This window comes from Tenrec ecaudatus, chromosome 8 (assembly GCF_050624435.1).
Source record: "Tenrec ecaudatus isolate mTenEca1 chromosome 8, mTenEca1.hap1, whole genome shotgun sequence".
Classification (NCBI taxonomy): Eukaryota; Metazoa; Chordata; class Mammalia; order Afrosoricida; family Tenrecidae; genus Tenrec; species Tenrec ecaudatus.
In genome coordinates, this window is record NC_134537.1 from 96,502,717 (window position 1) to 96,521,629 (window position 18,913).

General features: G+C 52.7%; 1 protein-coding gene across 1 annotated transcript in view; it reads left to right on the top strand.

The window, feature by feature from the left end:
- Window positions 1–264: 264 nt before the first annotated feature.
- ANK1 (ankyrin 1) overlaps window positions 265–18,913 on the top strand; it is a 287,181-nt gene continuing 268,532 nt past the window's right edge. Inside the window, exon 1 of the mRNA XM_075556616.1 lies at window positions 265–390. Coding sequence (XP_075412731.1) covers window positions 265–390 — 126 coding nt within the window. The remainder of the gene's footprint in view (window positions 391–18,913) is intronic.

Genomic DNA, 18,913 nt, shown 5'->3' on the forward strand with positions numbered 1-18,913 from the left:
GTCCCGGGCGCCGGCCAGCGAGCTGGGGCCGCGGCGGGAGGCGCCATACCGGGACCGCCGGGTAGCCGTGGCGCGCCTCGCCCTCCGCGCGCCTCCAGCCGCCTCCCGCGCCCGATCCGGCCGCATCCTTCCCGCGGCGGGGAGAGAAGCCGCCCTCCCCGGAGCGGAGAGACTCCCATTTCTCCTCCTCGGGAGGGTGTCACCACCTGGATCGGTCAAGTGTGAGCGGCCCGGGAGGCGGGGACCGGAGCGCCGTGACCCGCCATGGCTCAAGCGGCCAAACAGCTGAAGAAAATCAAAGATATCGAGGCGCAGGCCCTCCAGGAGCAGAAGGAGAAGGAGGAATCCAACAGGAAGCGGAGGAACCGCTCCCGGGATCGAAAGAAGAAGGTAAGAGGCGGGGGCGACAGCCCAGCGGCATAGGCGCCTCGGAGGTGGCTGCTGGGGGCAGGGGCGAGGGAGGGACGCGGGGACCCGGGCGGCCCGGAGTTGATCCCGCCCGAGGGTAAGACTTGCGGCGGGAGCGGAGGGAGGCAGGAAGCCTCCGTGTGGCTGGGAAGGGGACAGGGCAGGAGGTTGGAAGGGCAGAGCGGGCGGCCCGGAGGCAGAGGGCGCGCAGGAGCCGGCCCTCCCGCCTTCCCCGGGGACCTTTCAGCACCTTGGACAGAGGCCGGCGGCCAGCGCCGCTGCGGGAGGAACTTTTCCGGCCCCCCGGCGGCGGGCTGGAGTGGTGGGCAGCTCCGCTCGGACGCGCTGCCCTTCCCGGGCTTGGAGGCGGACGGTGTGGGCAAACGCGGCTCCGGGCTCCGGAGGCAGCTCTTTCTTATCAGTCGCCTCTCCGGGTGACCCGCTCTGGCGCGGAGAGCATCCTTTCCAAATCTTCCCGGATTCTTTTCCCGCCCCCCACCCCCAGAACCTTTCCTGACCTTCTGACTCCAGTGGCAGGCAGGCTGACGCCCCCTCCCCCGAACATTTGGCTGCATTTTAGGTTCCAGTCACTAAAGATGAGTGGCGAGCAGGGAGAGTTCCCTTGGAAGCCCCGCACGGCTGTCCAGGTCAGCTCGTGAGCCTGGTCAGAGAACAGCCCTGGCGACCCCGGGCCTCAGACAGTCTTTTTGCAGAGGAGTGCGGACACAAGCTCTGGGACCCTGAGAGACAGCTGTTGCTGTTTTCAGCCCTTGCCTCCTGGGCTTGGGGGTCTTCTTACTTCTGACTCAAAGCTGTGGAGTTAGAAACACATTTGGTTGGAAGGGGTGAGGGGAGGAGGGAACCAAGGGCACAGGGCTTTCACCAGCAGAAGTTTTTCAGACCAGGAGGATATGCGTGCAAACTAGGAGTGGGAGGTAGGGTTGGACTCAGGCGTCAGGAGAGCCATTTTAACCTGAGGATGTAGATTTGGGGTGCAGCCTGCGAGCCTCCTGACTGGGCCCCTGGAGGCACCAGGGCAGAGGCATTGATCCTAGTTGAGAAGCAAACATTTGTTTTTGCTTCTTCTTTCTTTCTCCCCAATATTGACTCACGTTGAGAATGCTGTTTGGAGACTGTGACTCACAGCAGGCTGCCTGTGGGTCACACACCATTTACCAAGTGGTCAGTAGGACCAACAGCCAGCTTTTTCCTAGAGATGAGTCTTGCTGTGCAGAGATGATCTCGGTGTTTAGCTCCCTTCCCCCCTCACAAGGCAACAGCCCCTCCCCTCCAGTGAGCTTGTCTTCTGTGTGTAAATAGTAGTTTCATAACGACACCACCCCTCTAGCTGGACCCAAAAGGGACCTTCCCTGAGCCCGTGGTGAATCAGAGTTTGGCTGGGTACCACTTAGAAGAAGAATCTCACCAGGCCCTTCTGCTGGGGTCTGAAATACCGGAGCCCATCCTGTGAGTCAGGCAGGGGGAAGGCTGCTGATGCCGGATGGTCGTCCCCCACTTTCTTGGCTTACATGTAAACTTCTCTTTAGGCAAGAGTGCTCTCTATTCCATTTCTGCCTATTGCTTTCGCAGCCAAGGCAATCCTCCCCAAACTACTCACACCGTGTTTGTGGTATCCCACTCCATGCTCTCTGGCTTCACCCGTGGAGCACCTGATACTGTCAAATAACCTGTCAGCAACGGTCAAGCTCTCCTGTCTTCTCGTCTTGGATTCTTCTCCAGCCTAGGAAGCTTCCTTTTAACATACCCCCCCCCATCCCAACCATAAGTCACGTACACAAAGAGGGTCCATTTCAGGAGTCTCTCACTTCTCTGGTTTGTAGTCTTTCCATCCTTGGTAAACTTTATTTTCCATCTAGCACTAGATGATAAATGTATCCCCGTACCCCTCCCCCAAGTTGTGTTATTTTGTTTTACTAACTGGTCACAGCATACTGCGTCAGCAAGCGTTCAAAAATCTTCCATACAGGTTCTCATGCTGTGTCCTGGGTGCAATGATTGCTACAATAACAATAATGACAACAATAAGAAGGAGTCTTATTAATACAAACAAGAGTGATGACGTAAACTCTTAGGGCTGATTCTCCGAGTGTCGGGGGGTGTGGGGTGGGCTGGGGTATAGGGATGCTTCGTGTGTGTGTTTCACAATGACCCTCCCTGCGGGGATGCTCTTGAGGACCAGGTGAGGGAATAGAGTTGATATTTGTAGCAAAACCTGAAAGCACAGGAAGGTGGCCAGCACTGGAGGGAAAGGTGAGGTAGACAGAGCAATGCAGACAGAGCAGGGACAGAAAGCAGGTGAAGCTCAAGGAGGGGCTGGGTAGGCAGATGGCCGGGCAGGAGGGGGGGCTAACTTGAAGGTTCATCTAAGGTGAAGCTAAACCAGGACCCATTTTTTCTCCCACAAATGAAGCAGGTTTTTTTTTCCAAAACCAAGTACATTACAATGAAGCAGCCAAAGGCTTTACAGTTGGCCACCCTGGATGATAGGGATGCTGTGGAATCATCTCGGTTTCTTCCATCAGCACAGAGAAAGAACTTCCTACGTGCGAACAGACATTTTATTTCAAGGGAGTGGGAATTCACCCGGGTGGCTAGCAGAACCAAGGGCATTCAGGATGGACTGAGAGAGGAGGTGTTGCTCCCCTGGGTAGCCTACTTAAGGGGGACTGGCTGATCCCCAATGGCATCCCTCTCTGTTTGTAGATAGAATCGCAGTTGTAACTTCAACGGTGGTTGCAGTTTTTACAGTTGATGATACTGTGTGGGAAGGCGCCTGCTAAGGGGTGCTGTGCACCAGGGGATGGAGGAGGCTGATGTTGTGACGCACTGACTGACACAGATAGAAGCCACCTCAACACAGGGGATGGAGCTAAAACCCCCGGAGCTCTGAAAATGCCTGGAATCTTCTGGGGCTTCATTCCGTGTTTGGTTTGTGCAGCACTAACCCTTGTCAGGTGCTTGCTGGTGTCGCTTCAGCCCTCCTCACTCTCCCTATCCCCCCACTCAAAGGAAACCCACTCTTTGTGGCGTTTTCTGATGAGCCCCCCCCCACCCCCAGAAGGTGGAATGGAAATAAATAAATGACAAAGTCCGTGTAAAGCCGGCATTTGCATGGAGAGTGAGTGACATCTCTCTAGGGCCAGGGGAGCCCTGGGTAGAGGATTTGTGGGCTTTGAGGATTTGAGGAGAAGACAGGGGACTGGTGAGAAGTGTGGAGGGGCAAAGACGAGGAGGACAGAATTAAAGGCAGGAGGGGCAATAAAAGGGCATGGGGGGCAGATAGGTGAGTGAGGGGGCCGGTGTGCCATTTCTGTCTTAAGCCCCATGTTTTTGCTGCCTTCAGTACCTCTGGGAGCCCCGGGGCGGGGTGGGGTGGTGGGGGTGGGGGTGCAGCATTAAGTGTTTGGCTGCTCACCCAAAGGCTGGCATTCCATACCCACTCACTGCTCCGCGAGGGAATGGCATGGCACTCAGCTTCCGTAAAGAGGTACAGCCTCTGAGACCCCGTGAAGCTCGCCTCTGCCCTAGAAAGTAGCTACGTTCACAATCAATGTGGTGGCCGTGGGCTTGGTTTGGGATTTTGGTCTCTTCTTAACACCCCCTGATAATGTGTATGAAGCTCCCCTTGTTTGGGTTTCTGGCCGCCCAATTTCGGTGAAGAGAAAGACCACAGTGCAGCCCCTGACATAGAATAGGTGTGCAGTAGCTGCCTGCAGATGGGATGTGAGGGTGCGTGAGTGAGGAATATGATATTGGTCGTGCTTGTCTGGGTGCTGGCTCGCTCACCGCTATGTGTTCCGGTGAACAATGCACTCTTATCTTTGGGGTGGGGTGGACCCCTGGAAGAAAGCTCGCGGATCTTTCCCTTCCCAGCCATTTGCAAAGCGATAGACATTGGTAGGCAGGGCATGGGACGGCCCAGTCTTTTGGTGCAGTGAATTATGCCACTGAGCCTGTGGTTAGTTCCTTGCAGGGTCGCTGCTGCATTGAATGTCAAGTGGTTTGAGCTGTTTGAACCAACAGTCAGGTTTGCACAGGGGCCCCTGGGGAACAAGCATTTACAAGAAGCAATGAAGGGTGGGAGAAAAGGGGGAGTTGAACATGGCTCCTGCCGCTTTGCAGATCTTCCCCAAGATGTGAGGAAACCTCAGCCGGCCTCTCACCCCTGGGGGCAGGCGGGGCTCCTGGACCACAGACACCCTGTGCCTGGAATCACAGCGGAGCTGAAGGAGGCCTGCGCATCTCTTTAGGGGCCACAGAGGCAGTGCTGGAATGCAGGTAGTAGGAGGAGCCATTCAGAAGGGGAGGGAGAGAGAATGGCTGGGTCTGTTCTCAGGCCTGGTGACCCTGTGTGCTGCAGAGTACGCTGGAGCTTCACAGGGGGGTTCTTGGCGGTCATCTTTAAGCACGTGTATTGCCAGGCCTTTTTCCTGTGGTACTCATGGGTGGTTTGAACTGCCCCGCCAACCTTTTGATTATTGGGAGAGCCCAACCGGTAGGAACAACCCAGGGACCGTGACACATTTGCCACCAGCCTCAGATGGCAACTTCGGACGTTGTCCTCATATGAGTTGGCACATTCAATTCAGGAATGTACGGACAGGTCGTATGGAGGAAGATGCTCATCACTCCCTTTCAGACCTGAGTCCGGTTGCTCACCCCACCTCCCTGACATGGTATGAGCTGCTGTTTCGACGAGCATCATGACATGGTCTAGCATGTTAATCATGAAAGTGTGTACTGATTTGTTCACATGCCACCACTCGCGATCCATACTTTGGCACATCTTCTTGACATAACAGGAACCTCATGTACTGAAAAAGGCCCTGCTTCTGTCAGGCTCTGGGAGGTGCTTGCATTTCATCCCGCCTCCCCCTTGCTTCCCATTCACATCCTTCTTCGGACCTCGCTCCCCCCCTTCTACCTGCGGAGGTGGTGGCTGTGGACACTGTTCCCCAGGGGCCTGTTAGCTCAGGTCCCTTCCCAGTCAAGAGAGGAGTCTCCGGACAGAGACGTTACTCGCTTGGTTATGTCCCTGGCTGTGCGTTCTGTGCGTCAGCTGCCCCCTCGAAGTTGGCGGGGCAGCAGCAGAAATTCAGAGCCTGATGCAAGTGACCTGCCTGTGAAAGGATGCGTATGCCAGTCCAGGCTCTCTCTTCCCTTGCACACCCACCCGAGGCTGCTCCCCGCCGGCCTGCTGCTCTTTCCATACGGCAGGCAATGTGTTTTTCCAGGCCAGGCTAAGCCTGCGGTCCTCTTCTTCTGATAAAATGAACGGGCCCTGACTAGTGAACACATCCTGTGTGCCTGCTACTTTTCATGGCTGTTAGCTTACGCTTTCCCTCCACGATGCCTTCTCAGAGGACGCCTGCCCTCCAGCTTTTCCTTCTTCCTGGTCAGTCTCCCTCAGCCCTGTCTTTCAAGAAGCTTGGACTCACTTGCTATCTGCACTCACTGATGTTGTGATGCACTGACTGACACAGATAGAAGCCACCCTTTCTACCCACGCTGCATGACTTTGTGTGTGTGTGTGTGTGTGTTCTTCTTGAGCCAGTGGCTGGAGTCTCAGGGGAGTTTAGAGGGACCTGAACTTACCATTAGGAAGGATACAGGCAGAGTTGGTTCTTCCCTGTAGGAGACCCCCAGCCCAATTCCCAGCCAGTGCATTCCACGAGCAGCTACCACCAGTTGGTCAACAGAGGTTTCAGCGGAGCTTCGGGACTAAGAAGAAAAACCTGGTGTTGACTCCTAAAAATCCACCCAGGACATTTCCATCCATTCAAAGGATACATGAGGCAGTCATTGGGATGAGGCAGGGCTGGGGTGTTTTGTTGTGTTCTGCTTGGGGGCTTCATGAATTAGGGGCCCAACCAGATGTCAGCTAAGAAGAATACAGTAGTTACATAATCTGTTGTCAAGTTGAGACTGACGAGTGAAGGGGTGGAGTTTAGCCTGTCAATTAGGTCGTAACTTGATGACCTCATTTGGAGACGCTGAGGCGATAAATAGCTTGTTGGAGGCAGGACTCAGACTCAATCCTTGGGAGACATGCTGCTGACAAGACACATGGAGCTACATTAGTGCCCTGAGCTGGAGGAGCCACGTGGAAACCCCCTGCCAGTTCTGAGATGCTTACAACACCACTGGACCCACAAGACTTCCCACCCACTGGCCTGTGATCTTCCTGTATTTGGCGTCATTGGATGTGTTGTGTTTAGTCTGAAGAGGACTTTCTAGGTTGGTATCGGACATATGGGCTAATATCGGGCTTCTGGGCTTGATCTGGACTGGCCTGGGATGTTTTCTTTATGTACAATTACTCTTTATATAAAGCTTATTCTTATACACAAATGAGTGTCTATGAATTTATTTCTTCAGTCTACCCAGACTAACATAAAGAATAGCAACTAAATTACAAGCTCCTTGAAGTCAAAGCCTAAGTCTTTGTACATGACCCCTCAATAAACATTGATAGCTTGAGCTGATTGAGAAGCTTAGTTTAGCCAGCTCCAATTTCTTTTTCTTAGCCTTCCTATTTGACTTTAAGAGTTGAAGCCAAGTAAATGTGTGTGTGCGTGTGTATATATCATAATCCCTTGAATTATTTTGCACGAGCAAAGTGTTCTATCAGCAAGATGTTTTGTTTTTTGAAGAAGACATACAAGCCTTGCTTGGCTCCAGATCCCCATTTCCGGTTCTTGAAAAACAGTACACAAGCTCACCTCTTACAGAGCACTGGGCAAGGAGTCAGATGCCGCGAGTCCAGTACTGTTCCTGCCCTTCTCTCTGTGTAGGACTAAGCCTCTGGAATTCCCTGGGCCTCGGTCTGCTCATCTGTAATGTAGGGTGAGACTCAGATGGGTTAGCGAAGGAGAGCGTGTTTTGCCCATTTCAGAACGCTCCCTTATTTAAGGCGTTAAAAGTACCGACATAGTGATTGCTAACGAAATCCTTCTTTCCAGTAGATCCGGTGCGAAGACGCATGCCTGAAGACGGAGCACGGACTCTCAGTCTCCACCTTGGGAGACCAGCGTGCTACTAGTCCAGGGCTGATAAATGAGAAAGGGAAGCTTTAAATCGTGCCTTCATTTCACGTTCGGGAAAGGGATGAATGCCCTGTTTTGACAAGATTTACCAATGCAGAGCCACTTGGCTCCCTGCATGGTGAGGCTGCTCCCTCGAGCCGAGATGGGGGTGGCCACTGAAGTGTGCATCAAAAGCAAAAGCCAAACTCACTGCCAGGGAGTCAGCTCAGACTCCTTCTGACACAATAGGACTGCCCCAGGGCAATTTCAAGACTGCGGACTTCTTTACAGAGAGTAGAAAGCCCCGTCGTTCTCCCTCAAACAGCTGGTGGTGCTTTCGAACTGCTGACCTGGATGTTAGCAGCCCGACATGTAGCCACTGTGTTATCAGAGGGGAACATAAAAGTGGTTCCTGATTCTTTTTTTTAGAAGATACTCTTTCTGTAGCATAGTGGGTACTCAGAGGGCTGCTAACTTCAAGGGCAGCAACTCGAAACTCCCAGCTACTCTGCAGGAGAAAGATGAGGCTTTCTATTCCCCTAAGGAGGTACAGTCTCAGAAACCCCCAGGGGCTGCTCTACTCTGCCCTATAGGGTCGCCATGATTCAGAAGTGACTCGGTGGTTGCGAGTTTGGATCCCCTGAGGGCCTTGACCAGTAAATCTGGGACATCCCAGGTGAAGTGGGATGATCAGACCACACTCTTCCGGGTAGGTGCTGCGGATCTCCGACAGCCACAGCAGACGCACTCTCCAAGGCAGGCAAGGAGAAGGGCCAGGCTAAAGCACAGCGAGTCAATGGGGAGCCGATTAGGAGCCCCCTGTATCTCCCCTTGGCTTCCTCCATCGACTCCTCCAGTGTGCCTGGATGCGTCCCCTCAGACACATTGCCTCCCTGGTTTTGCTCCGAGGACTGCATTCTCTGTTGCTTTCCATTCGTTTTCAGAGCACCATTGGTAATGAGAGGGCAGAGGGGCAGAACCGGCGTCTGTGGTTATCAAAGGAGACCCTTGCCCTTATTGAACACCTCTGGTGTGCCTCACACCAAGGCATTGTCTTCTCTAGTCTTACTGCAGCTTGAAAATCACCCAGTTCACCGATGCCCAGGCTTAGTCACAGACCAGGGCACTGCGCTGCCTTCTTAGGTGTTTGTTCAGACCATGTTAGGCAATGAGAGAGGCGGCCAAACCGATAACATTTGGTCATTTTTCAAAGGACCCGATAACATAGCATGAGAAAGTAAAGTATCGAGGTGGGGGCAGGGAGGAGTTACTTAAGGGGGTTCCTGGTCTCCAGTTCCAGCTGGAACACTCCAATTCCAGATTCCCCTGCAAGTCCCGGGAGCAGCCAATGATGGCAGAGGCCCTGTCCTGCCCAGGCAGCTCGGTTGTGCATGGAGGCCATCTGACGGGGCTCCGGGACCCAAGACCTGGGGTTCCCGGCTCTGTCTCTGGTGGCCTGCCCTCAGCACGGCCTTCTCCCCTTGGCTTCCTCCTTCGACTTCTCAGAGCACCTCTGGTTTAACCATCATTGAATGCTGGCTTCCCGGGCATTCATTTCACCCATTCCTTCTTGAGCATGATTACAGGATAAATCATTGCTAAACATTGAATGATGAATGATTTGAGAGTGATCACGCGATTGCTTAATCATGAGCTTACACACCTAAAACACAGAGTGAAGACGTTACTGCCGTTGTAACCTGCATGTTGGCCGGGATGATCGGGGCACTTAGAGGACTTCCTGGACCTTCTCTCTCAGGGACCACCAGGAGCTGCACAGCTTGTGAGGGCCCGGCTGGCAGACACTGAGCCCTGCCGCGCTCAGACCCCTCCCTGGAGTCCCGTGATTCCATTTCCTGCCCTCCAGAAGTTAAGTGTTCTAAGTCGCTTCCAAGGGCCTGCCAAGAGGTGTGCATTCAGGGAGAAAACAGGCCTGAGATTAGAAAGCCCAGGATATCATTAAACTGGCATCGGAGAAGGCAGTGCTGAAGTGAGAGGAAGCGCTTCGTTATTGGACTGGCCTTGGCGATGGCCCTACAGGGCTCTGGAGGGGCACATGCGTCAGGTGAGAGCCACAGAGAAAGGAGGAGGCAGAGTAGCCCTTGAGTGGCCCCACCACTTTGCTATTTTCACTTTCAGGGAAGGAGCTTATGCTGGCTTGAGCTGCCCTGCCTCAGACCTGCATGACAAACCTTCCAGCAGGCGGGGCCCAGACACCTGTCCGGTGAGCAAGCTCCCTGCAGCTGCAGCTGAAAGGCCAAATTGGATAGAGTTGAGTGCATCAGATTGGCAAGAACATGCTAGTGGACTCAGGGAGGCGGGGCAGTGGTGGTTCAGTGGGGGAATTCTCATCGTCCACACAGGAGCCCTGGGTCTGAGTCCCAGACATGGGGTCTTACGCCCAACCACTGCCTATCTGTTATGGGAGGCTTGTGTGTGGCCACCATGCCCCACAGGTTTCAGTGGAGCTCTATTTTCAGATGAGGAAGAAAGGTCTGACAATCTACATTCAAGACGCCAATCAATGAAAACTCTCTGAATCACAACCGGGTCAATCTTGTTGGGCCTGGGTTTCCGGGAGGCTGGTATGGAGTTGATGGCAGTTAACAGGAACAACCAAACCAGGGAGACTAAAACCAAGAGACAGAGGAAAGAAGTGAGGTCATTAAGGATTTATATAAACAGACAAACCAAACAAACAAACAAACTCATAACTCACTGCCAATGAATTGATTTGAACTCATAGCAACACTATAGGACAGGGTAGAACTACCCCTGTTGACTTCCCTAGACTTTAACCCTTTACAGGAATAGAAAGCCCTGTCTTTCTCCCAAGGTTTTGAACTTCAGACCTTGCACTTAGCAGTTGTACGCATAACCACTACATCATAGTCACGTCTTATTTATTCTGTATCCAGTTCCCCCAAAGAAGCAGGCAAGCCCCAGCTTTAACCTGGTATGGCCAGTCCTGTGAAAGAAGTAAGCACGGTGTGGTGTGCCTGAGGCTGGCAGGGGCCCTGGAAGTAGCCAGGGCAGGGCCTGGGGAAGTTCCCAGGGGCCAGAGGAGGTAGAGGTGGAGTGGTCTTTGTAGACTGTTAGGGGTCAGTGGTGGTACTAAGGGAGCAGGGAACTCTGCACATGGGCTACCATGTGTACAGTTGGGGGACATGGCTCTTGGGATGTCCCAGAGGGTGGGGTAAGGCTGAACTGGGATGAGACTGGGCCACGCCCCCCAACCCTTTCTGGCCCTAGGAGAAGAGGAAGCCGAGGGGCTCCAGGCAGACTGTTGGCTCGACACTAAACTGTTAGGACTTATATTTTCGGTGAGTGAAAACTATGCAGCTTTTTGGCTGGATGAGGGGTCACTGTCCCTGACCCACACAGGGTTTGGGAGTCACACACATACATACGTACATATGAGGGGCATCAAAGAGTTGGTGGGAAAATTGAATTAGAAGATAATGGAATCATTCCACTAGGAATGATTGCCAAGAGACCATATTCCTATTGTGGCTTCCTGGGGCTCTCCCTGGGCATGGAGAGGACAAGTGGAAAGCGCTCTTCTCTCTCAGGGCCTCAGCTGGGCCCTCGGAGGGCAGTCATCAGCAGTCAATTCTTTTATTTCTTTTAAAATCATTTTATTGGGAACTCTTACAGATATGATAACAATCCATATTCAATTATAGCTAGCGTAATTGTACAGTTGCTGCCATCAACAGTTTCACAACTTTTTTCTTCTTTATTTTAATTATTATTTTTTATGAACTTTTTCTTTTTTCTTGAACTCTTTGATATCGGCTCCCCTTTGTCCCCTCCCTCCCCATCTTACCTCCCAGAAAGCATTATGATTATGTATTAATCATAATTATTACTACTATGATTTGCCGTATCTTACACCATCCAATGTATCCATTCACCTACAGTTCTGTTATTGATTCCCCTCGAGTGGGGTTATACAGTCATCACTGCTCTCAGTCATCAGTCATCATTGTTAGCTTTATTGCTAACTCTTCCCCCTTCCCTCACCTCTCTTCCCACACCTCAGGGAATCATTATTCCTGTCACTGTTTCTGAAGGGTTTACCTAGCTTGGATTTCATGAAATCAAAATGCAGGTCTAACAAGATTAATCAGGTAAAACTAAGACCATAATAGTAAGGGGAGGAAATATTAAAGAACTAGAGGACAGTTATGTGTTTCATCAGTGCTATATTGCACCTTGGATAGATCATCCTTTTTGTGTGCCCCTTCTGTGAGGGACTGTCCAATTATCTTACAGGTGGGTTTTGGGTCTCCACTTTGTCTATGCTCCTTCATGTCAATTTGATCGCTTGTTTTTGAACTTCTGATACCTATTCCTGTCGATACCTCATGATCACACAGGCTGATGTGCTTTTTCCATGTGGGCTTTGTTGCTTCCCTGTTAGATGGCCTTTACAACCCCAGATGCTATAACCTTTAATAGCTGGGCACCATCAGCTTTCTTCACTACACTTGCTTATGCACCCATTTTGTCTTTGGGGATCATGTTGGGAAGGTTAGTATCATACAGTGCCACATTATTAGAACAGCCATTCTTGTACTGAGGGAAGACTTAATTAGAGGCCCCAAGTCCACAGCAGTCACTTCTGTCAGAGTGCTGCTGCCTGGCCTAGTGTCAACCTCCCGAGGGTTTGCTTTAAATCTGTCCTGTGTCCTCAGCAGACCTCACAGACCCCAGGAGTCTGGCCAGTGGACCCTGCAGGGAGCGGGGCCCACTGCTGCTGGAGGAAGGTGGGACTGATGATCTTTAAAAAGGGACGCCTTCACAATGTAGTGAAATGTTACGCATTCACGAAAGACAATGCTTATCAGAATCTGAATGCCGTCGGACTACGGCTGAGATGGAAGACTGACTTCAAGCGGGTACATTATCACCGTGTATGATAAGCTCAAGAGCCTGGGAAACAGAGGTTCAGTGTGGTCAGAAGACTTATAAGGAGAAGGGCAGTAGTGTGTATCGTCCTTCAGCGCCTTTAGGAGGGGTGGTTTGTTCATTTGCTCTTTTCTGTATCTCTGATAACTGAACCATCATCAATTACGTATGTTGCTTGATACCCAGAAAGAAAGAATGAAACAAGGAGGTGGAGGGCACTCTGCTTGTGGAGGGGGGTGGCGAGCAGGTGAAAGCTGCGGGTGATGGACGCTGTTACCCCTCAATGACCGAGCCCTCCGTGGTGATGGGGATCAGGGCCCACGTGGAGCTGGAGACTGACCCCTCAGAGTCTGAGCCGAGGGGGCTTGGCCGCTGTAAACCAGCTTGACAATGTGTGTGTGTGTGGTCTAATATTCCACTTGGCAGCCAGGGGCACCTTCCAAAGATGCCACGCAGCGCTGCACACTTGCGATTTCAAGTCCTCCAGTGACTTCTTCATTCCTCTCAGACGACTTCCTGCCCTGGTGCCCTGGGCCCTCCCATTGGGCTCACCACTGCCTTTTGGGGGTTCCTCTTTCTTTCTCCCATGCTTCCCTCCCCAAGCCTGGCCCTTGGGCTGTAAGTGCTTTCTCTTGCCTTCACATCTTTGAGGGGAGCTGAATCCTGGGCCTCGAGCAGTCGACCACCCCACTGCTCCGGCAGAATTCCCTGTAAGTGGTGCATCTTCTGGAGGCTGTTCCCAAGTCCTGGGCTGGGATGTGTCTTGTATGCTCATGAGCCAGGCAAGCAAAAAGGAAAGGCCTTTTGGTGAGCGCCCAGAGGCCATGTTTGGTGGCGATGTTTCAGCAAACACACTGTGTGGACTCAGGGCGGATGGAGTCACACGGTCCTATGTTCTTATTGGTGGTGTGATTTGGGGGCATGTTATGTAGCCTCCTTGAGACTCAGTGTCCCTGTATGCAAAATGGAAAGGAGGGCAGTAGAAATTTAGTGGTAGAATTCCCTTCATGAATGCAGCAGACCTGGGCTCGATTCCTGGCCCCAGCATACCTTGAGCGTAGCCAGCCAGACACCATCTGTCATGGGAGGCTTAAGTTCGGCTGTGATGGGGGTTAGGCTTCAGCCGCAGTGGTGCTCCCAGACTGAGACTGGGAAGAAAGGGCTGGCAATCTGCTTCCACATATCAGACAATGGGAACCCTGATCGGGGAGATGCAGGATCAGTCAGCACTTTGCTCTACTGTGCAGGGGGCCACCAAGAGATGGGGCCTCTAAGTCAGCGGCAGTCACCAAAGCAAGAAGAAGTTGGGGATCATGGACATCCTAGGATCACATGAGGCTATTTGGAAGATAGAAGGAGGTAATATCTGTAAGGCGTCTGGGATGTGGTTACCAAAAACCTCGCTGCCTTGGGGTCAATTCTGACTCAAAGTGACCCTCCAGGCAGGGTAGAATGGCCCCTGGGGGTTTCAGAGACTCTGAACAATTTACTCAGCCTTTGACCCCATTCTTAACTCAGCGGATCTTTGCATTTAAAGGCTGTCTGCACCAGGAGTGTTGTGGATATGATTTCAGCACTTTTAGACCTGGATGCTAACGGTGAGACTGAAAGTGTGTGTGTGTGTGTGTGTGTGTGTGTTTTACACGTCTGCACCATGGCAAAAGCTATCCCCACATCAGATTCTGTAGGCAGAAGCTTTAAGGATGCCTCGTGTGAATGAATGAATGAATTCACGTCTCCCCATTCCTGTTCTTGCCCCTGCGTCATTCCCACAGGAGCCCCCGAATGGCCTCCTGGGACTCCCGGTCCCACCCTCATTCTTTATCTAGCTGCTAGAATCACATTTCTTTGCAAACACAAATTGGATGGTTGTCACTTCCCTTTATAAAACCCTTCTGTTACTTCCGATTGCCCTCAAGACAAGTCCGAACTCTGCCGAAGGGGGGAGGGGCTGTTCTCCATCTGCTGCCCTGGGGATCCTAAGCTTCACCATCACTCCCACCACCGCCCTGCTCCAAATCCACAGTGCTTCCCTGCCCCACGCTGCCCACGGACTGCTCCCTCTCTGTGCTCAGTCAAATTCCTTCTGGTCCCTCCAGGTTCAGCGTCCCCTCCTCCAGGATGCTTTCCTGAGTCCAGGTCAGAGATGTGAATATGAGAGGCCTGCTCCAAAGGGAGGTTGGGTGACAAGGTGTCCGGGATCGCTGGCTGCTGCATCTCTGTACACTGCCCACGGGGTTTCCCCCGGCCTGCTCATGTGACTGGCACTTCTAATTAACTCCTGGAGCAGCACAGAATTAGGGACCCAGCCAGGAAGCAAGGCAAAGACCTTGCCTTGCATTTCCCAGTTGAGCTTCCCCACAAGCTGGATTGTAGGCATCTGCCTCACCCCCCCTACCCGCTTCCCCAGGCTTCTCCCTGCTATGTAGGAGCTACTGCAGATGCGGCTTTAGGGGAGCTGGGGCTTGGCTCTGCTTCTCTTCACTTCCTGGCTTCACTTTAGGCAAATGATTCTGATTCTCGGAGCTTCGTTTTCTCCAGCCGCCTGTGGAGCCGCTCCTTGGGAGAAAGAAGGGCTTTCCACCCCCGTAAAGCGCTCCAGTCTCTGGGACTCAGACAAGGCAGTGGTACCCTGGCCTCTTAGGACTGCTCGGAGTCAGCATTGACTCACTAGCAGTGAGTTGTTTGTTTGGAGTCTCAGGCTTCAAAGACCCTGCTAAGAGTCTCCATCATTCTGCAGTCCTGCGAGGAGGCCACGGGGCACAGTGGTTTCCAGTTGCCTGCTGGCTTACCCTGGCGTGAAGAGGGATTTGGACTAGGTGGGGGGCGAGGCTGCCTTGGGTGGAGGTTCAGCTCGCAAAGGTGGCCGGCTGCAGGGCGTCCATATGTTCATGTCAGCCACATAGGGTTTCGGCGCAGCTCGGAGAGCCCCACCCTTCCTGGGGTCCTCCCCACCCGCTGCCATTGCTGTGGGCAGACCCAGGCGAGAAAGGTGTGTGGATAAAGGTCCTGGGGGCTTGGGCTCTCGGAAGGTCAGCTATGCTCATCAAGGTTGGCAGATCTGGCCTTTGGGTGTTTTTTTTTTCTCTAAAGAATCTGCCCTTTGCTGAGCCCGTGAACTCAAGGAGCCCAGAGACTCCAGCTAACGCCTCCTTCCACACTTCCAATAAAGCAGAGCCTGTGAGCGGGCAGAGAGTACCTGCCTCAGGTGAACGCAGGATGCGGAGGCGGGCTACTTGCTATTTTCAGTGCAAGGTGACTGGGTCTGCCACTCGAGGAGTCGCTTTCAAGGTCATGAGCAAAGTGAGCCTGTAGCGGAGCGGGAGCAGGCGGTCTCCGGGGAGAGGTGCGGGGCCACCATTACTGCTCCAGGAAAGCAGCCGGAGAAAATCCACCAGCGGGAGAAGAGAAGATCCTTGTCCTTAGGGAGGCAGGACAGCAGGCAGCCCTGGCTCAGCAGCGGATCATCTCCTACCAGCCAGTTGCCTTGTTTTGGCAAATTCCAGTTTCTGAATGCTTACTGGGTTTCCAAGGAGTCAGTATTTTCAGGAAAGGCCAGTCCACATTCACCCAACTGAACTTCTTTCCAGGTCTTGACCTGTCAGGCAATCCCAGGGCACCTCCAAAAAACCCATTCTGACTCAGAGCGACCCTATAGGACAAGGTCGAACTGCCCCTGTGGGTTTCCTAGACTGTAACTCTGCGGGATTAGAAAACCTAGTCTTCTTCCGGCAGAGCAGCTGCTGATTCTACACTGCATGCTTTGCAGTGAACAACTCAGCTCATCATGATGTTGCCACCAGGGCTGTCCGTGGCAGGCTTCCTCCAGCTTGTGAAAAACCTTTCCCATGTTTCCCAGTGGCCACTACCACTGGGGATGGGGCGAGGAAGGAGCGACTGCCTCACTGTCCCATAAGGAAATGGCTGGCCCAGGCTGGTGTGTTGAATTAGGGTCTTCTGAAAGGAATGCCCTCACCAAGGTAGATAGACACGATGATTGCATCCGTGGGCTCACGCATATGAAAAATTGTGAAAAAGGCTCAGGACTGGCAGTGTTTTGTTCTGTGGTACATGGAGTTGCTGTGGTTCCGCACCTAACCACCACCATGACCATGCCCACCACCACCATCATCACCATCACCACCACCATGCCCACCACCACCACCACCATGCCCACCACCACCATCACCACCACCATGCCCACCACCATCACCATCACCATGACCATGCCCACCACCACCGTCACCATGACCATGCCCACCACCACTCACCACCACCATGCCCACCACCACCGTCACCACTGCCATCACCATGACCATGCCCACCACCACTCACCACTCACCACCACCATCACCATGCCCACCACCACCATCACCACCACCACCACCACCACCACCACCACCACCACCACCACCACCCACTATGACCATGCCCACCACCACTCATCACCACCATTCATCATCACCACTCATCACCATGCCCACCACCACCATCACCATGACCATGCCCACCATCACCATCACCACCACCACCATCACCCACCACCACTGCCGCCACCACCACCACCACCACCACCACCACCACTGCTACCACCACTGCCACCACTGCTCACACCACCATCACCCACCACCGCCACCACCACCACCCCACTACCACCACTACCACCACCACCACCACCGCCGCCACCACCACCCACCACCACCATCGCCACCACCACCACCATCACCGCCACCACCACTGCCGCCACCACCACCACCACCCACCACCACCATCGCCACCACCACCCACCACCACTGCTACCACCACTGCCACCACTGCTCACACCACCATCATCCACCACCGCCACCACCACCACCCCACTACCACCACTACCACCACCACCCACCATCACTGCCACCACCGCTCACCACCACCATCACCCACCACCACCACCACCACCACCCACCACCACCACCACCCACCACCACCACCAGTGGCTGAAAGTCCCAGGGCAGTGAAGTTGGTTTCTGCTAGACTCAATCTGACCAGCTGGTGTCTGAATCTACCCAGTTGCACTGAGAAAGAAAGACCTGGCTCTCTGCTCCCACAAAGATTGTTGTTGTTGAGTACCATCTGGCTGGCCCTGAGTCGTGACCCTACATACAACAGAAAAAACCCTGCCCGGTGCTGCCAAACAGGGCAACCATTGCTGTCTGAGCCCAGGCTTACAGCCACACGTGCCGGTCCATCTTATCGAGTCCATCTTTTTCACTGACTCTGCTTTCCAAGGATGATGTCTTTCTTCAGGCACCGATCCCTCTTGAGAACACGTCCAAAGTCTGAGAGACAAAGTCTTGCCATCTTGGATTCTGAGGAGCATTCTGGCTGTACTTCTGAGACCTGTCTGTTCTTCCTTCTGGCGGTCTACAGTATGCTCATTGTCCGCCAGCATCATGATCCAAAGGCATCGATTCTTCTCCAGGCCTTCACATTCCTTGTCCAGCTTGGGCAGGCATATGAGGCGATTGAAAACCCAGGGCTCAGTTCAGGTACACGTTGATCTTCAAGGTGACCCCTTTGCTTGTGAACAACGTCATGAGATCTGCAGCAGATTGGCCCAATGCAGTCCTTGTAGATTGTTTACTTTCGTGACTGCTGTTGTCATGGGCATTGATGGTGAATCCAAGTAAAATGAAATCTTTGGCTATTTCAGTCTTTTCTGTGTTTATCATGACGCTGTGGGGATTTCTTTGCTTTTGTTTTTCATGTGAAGGTTTAGATCAGGCTGAAGGCTGTAGTCTTTGATCTTCATCAGCAAGTGCCTCGAGTCCTCTTCACCTTTAGCAAGCAAAGTCGTGTCATATGCTCCCCACAGGTGGTTATTGAGTCCTCCAACCCCAATGCTACATTCTTCTTCGGATGGTCTAGCTTCTTGGATTGTTTGCTCAGCAGCGTACAGATTAAAGTATACAGGATGAAAGGATACAACCTGATGCACACCTTTCCTGTTTTTAAACCACACAGTATCCTCTTGCTTTGTTTGAAAAGCTGCCTCTTTGTCTCTACATAGGTTTCATACAAGTACAATTAAGTGCTCTGGAATTCCCATTATTTGCAATCTCATCTATAATTTTTTATGATCCACAAAGAGGAAGACATTTCCATGGTCAATAAAGCACAAGCAAACCTCTGGTACTCTGCTCTCAGCCAAGATCCGTCTGGCATCAGCAGTGATATCCCTCATGCCACATCCTCCTCTGTATCTGACTTCCATCTCTGGCAGCTCCCTGTCAATGCACTGCTACAATGGTCTTTTAATTACCTTCAGTATGATTTCACGTGTGTGATGTTGATGAGATTGTTTCATAGATTCTGCATTCCACTGGGGCACCTTCTTTGGAAGGGGCGCATGCACGGATCTTCTCTAGTTAGTTGGCCAGGGAGCCGTCTTCCATGTTTTGAAGGGATAGACAGATATCGCAATTATTTATCGAACCATCTCAATTGGTATCCTGTCAATTCCCAGAGCATTAATATTATTTTCTTTTTGCCAGTGCCTTCAGGGA